Genomic DNA, 10,058 nt, shown 5'->3' on the forward strand with positions numbered 1-10,058 from the left:
GACGTTTGGAAATGAAAATAAAAGTAATAAACGTTAATAACTAAATTAGTTTAAATCTATATCTGGACATTTAAAATTTGTTTAATTTTTTAAAATAAAAACAGAGAAAAAAACAGTTAAAATGTTAATAATTAGTTGGTGTTTTTTTTTTGTTTGTTTGTTTGTTTTTACAGCCATATAAATTAAATGTCGTCATTAAACTTAAAAATTAAATGTATAAAAAACTACTTTTCCATGTGAAGAACGGAAGAGAACGTGTTTGGAAGATAAAACGTGTCGACGTGACTTCACCTCGTTCGGAACATTTCACTTCCACACACACACACACACACACACTCACACACTTGTACTTTTGTAAAGATTTACATGAAACATTCACAGATGGAAGCCCTTAGAGAGGTCACGGAGGTCACCGTAAAAACACGCTGCCATGGACGTCAACGCTAACGCTAACCTACTTCCTGCTATAATCCAGGACCAAGCTCACTGCCTTCCCTGCTGGCCAGATTTGGTACTGCAGCATACGCAGTATTTAATCACTACTCTATAATAAAAACTTAAAAGAAATGATGAGTTTGTTTTCAGTTTTTTTAAGGTCAGAAAAAGAATAAATCCATCAAATTTGGTTTTGTTTTTAAATTTAAAGCCTGTGGAAACTGCAGCAGCCGACTCCGTCCACCACCTCCACCTTTCATCAGAGCTTCACTCCTAAAACACTGGAAGTGATATTTTGGCTAAAGAAAATTAAAGAAATAAAAAATACAAAACTTTATATCGTGACAGTATCATGAAAGTAACCTGAACTGAAATGATGTGGAACAAATATTTGTCAATCTTTTGGAACTTTTTGGATTTCTTTTTTTTTAAAATATGTTTATGTTTATGTTAATTTAGCTGCAAAAAAGTTATGGGTTCCCAAGTAGGTCAAAGGGCACTGTGATGGTCAACACCTGTAACGTCTTGTTGCCATGGCACCACACTGAGCTGTCAATCACATCCGCTGCCCACTCACGTTCACTCTCCTTCTTACGTGTGTCATTTACTTCTGTCCAGATTTGATTGACGTCCATTTGATAAACTGACGTCACGCGGAGCTAAAACTGGCGACAGAGACCGACGGGAAAATACTGACGTAACGACCGATCAAACTCCTAAAAGTCGACTTTTTCTTCTTCTACGTGGCCTTAAACTGTTACCTCCCCTGTGGCTAAATGCTAAACGCTAACTTCCTGTCTTCTCTCTTTTTAAACGTCCGTCTTTACTTTAATCCAGTCTTTACTCTGTAAAAGTACACGTTGAAAACTGTTCTCTACTGCGTTGACGTACGATGTCATTAGGTCTGAGTGACAAACAGAAAGGACGGATTTAAAAACCTGAACGCAGCCAACGTTGAACCGTACAGTTTTTATCTGGGAGAACAAAGAGAAACCAACAAATGTCTGCAGACACAGGTCTATGTTCTCACTCTGTACTGACGCCGAGCCTCACGTCTCAAATCTGTGACAACAGAAAGAGAAACGGCGGGAACGGACGGTCTGAGTCCACGCTGAGGTTTAATCAGTCGTTTGTTTTTCTGTTGGTCTTCTGATTGGCTGGAGATAAACTTTGGTCGACAAAAAAAAACACAAACACGCTGCAGACACCTGACTGGGCTGAGGTAAAGACCGCTACTCATTATTAGAAGTGATGGTACAACTGTGAACCGTGTACTACACACGTAGCTTGTACTTGTACTTGTTTGCTGCAGTAACTGGAGACACGGTAGGTATACAGTCTATATACACACACACACACACACACACCCATACACACACACACGGTGTTAACAAGCAGCTGGTGAAGGTAGTTAGTGACGGTTATCCAGCAGCAGATGAGGAGGATTTTACGATGACGGTGAAAAAACGGGGGAAAGACCTGCGAGCGCGATGCTACAGAATCTGCGTCCGAGCGCCGTGAACACACAACAAGACAAACACAGACAACGTCCTCTCCACGGTAACTGTGTGTGTACCTTTTCCTGTGTTTGGGAAACTGCGTGCGTGTGTACCGTTCACAGTGCTACGCACACTCCTTGCAGCCGCATTCCACGGGTTTCTCCACGTCCTGCGTAAACGACGTCCCGTCGTCACATTCAAACGTCAGCCGCCGACGTCGCAGCCTCAGAGGAGCGCAGCAGGGGGCAGCGGCGGACACGCCAGGCCCGGCGTCCGCCTGGCAACCGCCGCGACATTCGACCCAGGAGAAGGTCTTGGAGGTCTGGCACTGGGCGGTCCCACGCTGTACACGGTGGAAGTCTCTCATTGGCTCTCCACGACAAGGAGACGCTGAGGGTCAAGACAGACGGAGAGACAGTCTTAGAAGGACATCTGTGTATGCAGTACCACTGTTGGCCAGTGGGAGGGACTTTTGGTACCACTTCCTGAATGTGTTCTTTTGTTTGTTTGTGACTGAGTCAAGGATTTTTTCTAAAGTACTGCATGTGTACTATATATTTTTTCAGAGAAATACTTGACATTTTTCTGGATATTAAAAGTCAAAGAAAAGAAGAGTCACTGAGATTCTTTAAAGGCCGAGGGGTCACAAATATGTGTCCAAGGCTAACACGTGTCTAGAGCGCCCTCTGTCACCTCAAACAATAATGACTTTAACCACAGAGGCTTTTGAAGGCTGTAAACTTTGAAGTTTTTTTTTTATATATTTGATACTTGGATTCCAGATCAAAAACATTTCCAGTCATTTGAACTTAATTAAATATGACAAATGCACAAATAAAGCAATTACCATCAGGAGAACACTGACCTGTCTGAGCTCATTACCTCTAAATATATCCTGAGTTAACGACATTAATGAATGTGAGCAAGGCTAAGTCGAGCAGCGGTGAAAACAGTTGAGATGAGCATGTCATTTATCAGAACATTAATTAAATATGAACTTAAAGAAAAATAAATCCTGGAACTTGTAAAGTTGAAATACTATGAACAACCCTGACATTCGACGTCGATGAAAGGAGAAGACGAAGAAAGAAAGAAAACTTTAAGTGAAAATAATGGCATAAAGAAAGATATAAAAAAATATTATTAAAAAAAAAAAAATCACTTGAACCTGAAGACAGTGTTTTGTGTGTTGAGAGTCTGGGTTTGACGGGTGAGGGACGGGGAGGGCAGAGGGGTGAGTTTTTCCTATTGAAACTTTATTTTTAATTATTTTCATTTGAAATGTTATATTTTTTATTTTATTCTCGATGTCTTTTTTTTTTTCTCTTTTTTTCTCTCTCTGCTCCGTCCTCCTGGTTCTGCTGCCTGCAGGTTCTCTAACATGTGATCTCACATGTCTCACAGCAGTGAGTGTGTAAATATTCACGTCACATGACCACGTGAATGATCCTTTCACTCGTGGCCGCGCTCACCTACTTCACAGCTTTCCCCTGTGTACCCCGGCTCACACAAGCAGCGCAGCCCGTCCTGTGTCTGCTGACACTGGCCGTTCGTGCACGGCAATCCCTGACAGGACCCCGCGGGCTCCCCCTGCAGGTTGCACAGAGTACCGTAGTATCCCTCCTTGCAGTTGCAGCGGTACGACTGTGCGTCCAGCGTCACACAGATGCCGTTGATGCACCTGAGGAAAAGTCACAGTCAGTCACTGAAGCAGGAGAAATAAAAAAAAAAAATTTAAATGGTCCTATACATTTTTGTCTTTATTTTATTTTAATTTAATTTTTTTTCTTATTTTTTTATATTTTTTTATTTTAATTTTAAGTATTTTTTAAGTAAGACCCCTAAAAAATCATTTCTACATTAAAAAAAATAGCTTTTAAAAAATGTAACAAGAAATATTAACATGTGAAAGTCAAACATCATCATCTCCGGTGTTAATATCCAAAACAAACATGTCTCACTTGCTGTCACAAAGTCACAGCAAGTGAGTCAGTCACTGAAGCAGGAGAAATTAAAAAAAAAAAAAAATTCAACTGGTCCTATACATTTTTGTATTTATTTTAATTTTATTTATTTATTTTTTTGACTTATTTTTTTTGACTCATTTTTTTATTTTAATTGTATTTATTTTTTTGACTTATTTTTTTATATTTGTTTACTTTAAGTATTTTTTCATTTCTACATTAAAAAAAAAGCTTTTAAATATTTAACACCAAACATTAACATTAACATGTTAAAGTCAAACATCATCATCATCCCCGGTGTTATTAAACAAACAAACACGTCTCACTTGCTGCCCGCACAGGGGTCGACACCTGTTGCTGTGGTGACGACGTCCGTCCCAGCGAGGCCTCCTGTGATTGGCTGGTCGCACTGCTGACCCGTCCAGCCTGTGTGACAGCGACACTGTGGTGCCAGAGAGAGAAAGGAAACAAAACGACAAAGTATGTTACAGTTAGATGATGATTTTATATTCAAAGAAATGAGTGAATTATTTGACACACACCAGCGTTAACTGACTATTACTGTTTGTTTATTTTTATTAATGTTAGTAATATATATAGTATATATATAGTATATTTAAAAAATAAATATTATTAAAAATCCACTCATTTCTTCAGTTGCTTAATTAACAAAAAATACAAATTTTTTATTTTTTTTAGCAGTGTTTTAAATGAACATTTTCTCCACTGATGTTTGAATGTTGCTCTGATATTCCGTCCCAAATAAACAGGGACACAAAATTGTTAGCAAATCTATTTTAAACCAAGACACTGCTCCCCTTTTTTTTTACTTTTTTTCTGAAGAGTTTTCAGACACGGAGTGAGTGACTCGTACCTGTGCGGTGTCAGGATGGCAGACGCCGTGGAGGCAGCGGATCTTCAGGCAGGCCTGGCAGCCGGGCACCACGCCGGTCTTCATGTGGCTGCGGGTGAAATCCTGCAGCTCGTGGTTGATGTACAGGTTTCTGATGCAGCCGTGGAAACTGGACATGTTGACGGTCTGGGAGGAGGCGCCCACAGACGAGGGCAGCACCTCCTCTGGCATACCTGAGAGGGAGGAGGAAGAAGAAGAAGCAGCAGCCACGGTGGTTAAGACCTGGAAGTTTCTTTATTTGGGTTTTTACAAAGACTGAATAAAAAAAGGTTCAAATGTTGAAGCCAGAATTAATACAAACAAAAGGCGTCGTCGTCAGCAGAACTTTGTCAACGAATTAAATTTGCTGTCACTAAAATCAATGATTTTATTAACGAGGTTTTAAGTTAAAGATGGAGACAAAGTTCAGGAACCACATTATTAAGAAAGGAAATTTCAGTTCCTTTTGTTTGTCTTCAGTAACAGGTTTGACTTCTGTCAAAAAATATTTACATTAAGGATGGGATTTTATAAATGACCAAAATTGAAAAAAAAAACCCTAACTGTATCAATATGTAAAAAACAATTAAAACAGTGAATAAATGGAATATAAATTACATTTAAAGATTATTCATTCATTATTTACAAATAATTCAAATTTGTGAATCATGTACTAATAATGTTTGAAGGTAAAAGGCTTAGATTGTGTATCTGCGTCTTATTACTGTCACAAACTGAGGAGGAAGATGTCTGTGATTCTTCCATTTTTAATAAATCAAACACGACTCAGACTCTGACACGCCCCCCCCACCCCACCGCACCAACCTCCAAAAAACAGGGGGGCCTCCTGGTTGGTGGGTTCTCCTCCGTCCACTGACAGGTTCACCATGTGGTTAAAGGTCAGCAGCTCGACTGTGTGGAATCGCCCGTCGTTCACGGTCTCAGTGCTGCAGAGAAGTCACGCACAGTGGGTTTGGTAGATTTATACATATATATATATATGTCTGTATGTGAATTTAAATATACAGAGGAACTCACTTTTAAGAAGCAAGTGCTCTTTTACTAGACATATAGTAACTAACATATATGGCTCATCTTGTGCATTGACCTTATGCAGTTTCGTACAGTTTAACTCCATTCACACAACAATTATATGAAGGAATATAAATAAGTGTTTTTCAGTCTTTGTCCTCACAGTTTGAAACATCGGAATATGATTCATATTTTTGTAAAGGCTCGGCTGTAAATTCTAAAGTCGAACTTTTAAATGTCAGCAAATGTCACATCTGATAAATGTGAGTGAGCGCTAGGGGGCGGTCATGTTCCCAGTTTAACCAGTGGATTCCCCTGAGTTAATTAACTGAAATCCACTTTGGGGGAAACCTAGAAAAATCCAGTCTTTGGGCCATAAACTAATAACCTTCATGAACAGAAATGGTGACATTTAATGAGGAAAAAAAAGACTAGAGGAATTTACAGGGAACTGCAGCCGTGTTTCATCACTGCATGGCTGCAGGTCTGTTGTTGTTACGTGATCAGTTCTATGTGTGTGTGTACCTGTAGATAGCAGTAGTTGCCTGGTTCCCAGGATCGTAGGTGACCCTGACGTGACCCTGATGAAGCTCCACAGCGATTGGCTCGTCGTCTCCGTTGTAGAGGAGGATTCCGTTGTCTTCAGCTGTCGACACCTGCAACACGTGTTCATCAGCACTGATATTTAAAGCCACTGTTAATGATGTTGTCTTCAGTCATAGTACATGAGCATGGAGGGCCAAATAAACCAATAAACAACAGCGTTGATGATGTCACAGCACACCCTGGTTCATGTCATTTAGTTCCATCTCCGTCTTTCTCTACGTTCAGGCGGTGAAGACATATAACACGGACTCTGAATTAATTTTTCAGGAACAGGCAGCAGCTTCACCTCTCTTCAAACCCCAGTCAGGTCTGTGGTCTCACCTCCCCCTCTTACCCTCCTCCCCCCCTCCCTCCTCCTCACCTGCAGCGTGATGTTGGCCTGAGGCCAGTTCTTGACATCCTGAAGCTGAACGTAAGAGTCTCTGTCCACAAAGTTGACACTGACCAGCTTCTCACAGCTCTGACCCTCAAACCCTGGAGGACACTGACACACCGCTACGCCTGACTTCTCCACACAGGTGGCGTCGTTCTGACAGCGAGCCAGCTGGCAGGGTGACGGAGGAGAGACGGCTGCTTCACAGAACTGTCCGCTGGTGATTAAAAAAAATGTAATTCTGTCATTCATGACTATGTAGGGATGGACTGAGACACTCAATTCACCGTAGGGTTCACAATATTTTATTTACATGATATGTTTTTATCACAATTTTTTTTTTATTTTTTTACAAAAATGAGCTCTAGACCAATTGGGACCAAGTCCAATGATCCTCTGTAAAATACTATCAACTATCAACTGAAACTGTTCTCTTCAATAACAGTAGAAAAAAGTCACATTTCTTTCTTTTAGGCACATACTGCCCCCTAGTGTACTAAAGTGTGTAGTGTCATGGTAAGACCAGTGACTTTTTGAGATTTCAGATTAGCCTACTCCTTACTCCTTGATGTGCGATTCATTTTTTATTTCAACTGATTCGAATTATCGCATATTTGTATCATCCCAGTGCGTCACGGTTTCCCATAATCCCCGTTACCTGTATCCCTGTGGACAGACGCAGCTGTAGCCGTCCAGGTGGTCCACACACCGGGCTCCATTCTGACAGCGGTGGTCCACACACTCGTTGTAATCTATGCCACAGTTGGGCCCCACCCAGCCAGGGATACACACACACCTGAACACACACACACACACACACAGAGACAGTTAGTGTTTAGTTTTGACACATGAGGTTTAATTGGAACGTTCTGTTTTTCTGCAGACGGACTCGGGGTCAGAGTTCAGATTAATTAGGCGTCACATTAAAGTCAGGTCTGAGTCGGTGGTAAATTAAGAACTGCTGCGTGCTGATGAGTAAGCTGCACATGAGCCTGAGTCAGAGCAACGACAAGTGTGTGTGTGTGTGTGTGTGTGTGTGTGTGTGCGTGTCACCTGGGCCCTGCAGGACTGCTGATGCAGGTAGACTGGTGCTTACAGGGGTTCCTCCCGGGGGAACACGCCCCCTCCTCCTCTTCACACAGCAGACCTGCCACCACATCAACGTAGTGATGTCATATCCTGTGCAGTTAGTGGAATCCTTCTGACACACACACACATATGATTTTATAAACGTCGCACCTGTGTAGTTTGGAGGGCATAAGCAGGTGTAGTTCCCGACTCCATCCACACAGGTGGCGCCATTCTCGCACCCGTGGTCCGGACAGTCGTCCACATTCACTTCGCAGAACATGCCGTGGAAACCATACGCACACGCGCAGCTGAGGGAGGAGAGAGGAAGGAAGGAGGGAAGGAAGGACAGAAGGAAGAAAGGGTGGAAGGAAGGAAGGAAGGAAGGAAGGGAGGAAGGGAGGAAGGGAGGAAGGAAGGAAAGAAGGAAGGAAGGAAGGAAGGAAGGGAGGAAGGGAGGAAGGGAGGAAGGGAGGAAGGGAGGAAGGAAGGAAAGAAGGAAGGAAGGAAGGGAGGAAGGGAGGGAAAAAGGGAGGGAAGGATGGGAGGAAGGAAAGCAGAAAAAAGGAAGGAATGAAGGAAGGGAGGGAGGAGGAAAAGAATGAAGGAAGGGAGGAAAGAAGGAAGAAATAAAAAAAAATCAGATATTTTGATGTCTTCTATCTTATTCCTACAGGGGGCGCAATTAAAAAAATCAGATATTTTGATCTCTTCTATCTTATTCCTACAGGGGGCGCTGAGAACTTTCTTAGCTGTATGTAAGAGAGCAGTTAAGGTCCAGTATCTCTGTTACGGTTCTTGTGTTTTCGTACCTGAACCCTGCGGTCTGCTCGTCACTCAGACACGTTCCTCCGTTGGTGCAGGGATTACTGACACAGGCGTCCACGGGCGTCTCACAGTGTTTACCCTGAAGAACCACACACACACACACACACACAGAGGGGACTTGATCATTTACAGGAGTGGAGAAAACCCAGTCAGGACGTCAGAGGCGTTTGATGGGATTATCACAACAGATGTGGTGAAAAAAAAAAAATCTCTAACCACAGACATGACATATTGGATCAGTGGTTTTCAACACGTAACTGAGGGTGAGTAACTGGATTACTGTGAGTGAGAGGGTGAGAGAGGGTAGTCGAGTGAGAGTGTGTGTGTGTGTGTGTGTGTGCAGCGTACTCTGTTCCCAGTCCTGCAGCTACAGGTGTACAGCTGTGTGTGATGAGGTTGACAGACGCCCTGGTTCTGACAGGGAGAGGACACACACGGACTACATTTGGACTGGACGGCTGCGTCCCACGGAACCTAAAAAAAAAAAAAAAATAAAGCCACCTGCTGGTCACCTGGAGAAGTGTTCATATTATTTGAAGGCTGCAGAAAACAAAATTGTCCAAATTTGAAAACATTAAAAAAGAAAAGAAAATCTTATTTAATAATGCAGAAAAAAACTGTTCCTTCTGTGACACATGAGACTAGAATTAGTTAAAAAAATACACACATTAAAACAGTTCCATACAGTTCTTTCTTTGCTAAAAAGCTGGAGGCAGATTTTTCAATTCAAATCTGCTATTGGTATAAAAGCTGTGCAATTCTTCAGGAGGAAAAAAAAATTACAAGAGTCACTAGAACATGGCAAGAAAATCTGAAATCAAATCGACAGCAGGTAAAAAGAAAAAAAAGAAAAATACAAATTTGAGACAAAGGAGTTGTCTTAAAAGTCATAACATGTCAATCAGCAGCTCCGTCTGTTTCACCTCACATTCTGTGAGTCACCTCTGAATTCCCCCAAACGACGGTTGACAGACAGTTTCACACCCATGTGTTACAAAAGTGTCACCTTAATAACGGTGTCACAAATTAACAGAACTTTAACTCTGCTCGGATCAGCTCATTATCACGTCATTACGATAACTCTTAAAATGATTCACCTCTTAACTTTATTTTTAATTGTGACAGTCAGATTCTCTGTGGATTCATTTGGAATTTTTTTTTTTTTGTCTTAAAGATTCACTGAATAAAAGATGATTTACTGCTGTCACACATCTGGAAACCTGACAGGAATCTCCAGGAAATATTCACTTATTTTTTATTCGTTTGCTTAATGAATGAATATAAAGGAATATTATTTGCCAGGTCTGAACTGTTCTAGAAATATCACCTACACCGTCTTTAACTTTCCTCACTGAAAACTT

At 41.5% G+C, this 10,058-nt stretch overlaps 1 protein-coding gene across 1 annotated transcript in view; it reads right to left on the reverse strand.

Annotated features, from left to right (window-relative positions):
* Positions 1–751: 751 nt before the first annotated feature.
* The window catches only part of LOC103383172 (slit homolog 1 protein-like), a 42,421-nt gene continuing 33,114 nt past the window's right edge, over positions 752–10,058 (reverse strand). Inside the window, exons 30-41 of the mRNA XM_025058567.1 lie at positions 9,046–9,171; positions 8,682–8,776; positions 8,041–8,180; positions 7,855–7,948; positions 7,460–7,597; positions 6,790–7,018; positions 6,348–6,478; positions 5,616–5,737; positions 4,773–4,984; positions 4,225–4,340; positions 3,407–3,615; positions 752–2,324 (exon numbers count right to left, since the gene is read on the reverse strand). Of these exons, the coding sequence (XP_024914335.1) occupies positions 2,059–2,324; positions 3,407–3,615; positions 4,225–4,340; positions 4,773–4,984; positions 5,616–5,737; positions 6,348–6,478; positions 6,790–7,018; positions 7,460–7,597; positions 7,855–7,948; positions 8,041–8,180; positions 8,682–8,776; positions 9,046–9,171 (1,878 nt within the window). The 3' untranslated portion in view covers positions 752–2,058. The remainder of the gene's footprint in view (positions 2,325–3,406; positions 3,616–4,224; positions 4,341–4,772; positions 4,985–5,615; positions 5,738–6,347; positions 6,479–6,789; positions 7,019–7,459; positions 7,598–7,854; positions 7,949–8,040; positions 8,181–8,681; positions 8,777–9,045; positions 9,172–10,058) is intronic.

This window comes from Cynoglossus semilaevis, chromosome 9 (genome assembly GCF_000523025.1).
Source record: "Cynoglossus semilaevis isolate Cse_v1.0 chromosome 9, Cse_v1.0, whole genome shotgun sequence".
NCBI lineage: Eukaryota > Metazoa > Chordata > Actinopteri > Pleuronectiformes > Cynoglossidae > Cynoglossus > Cynoglossus semilaevis.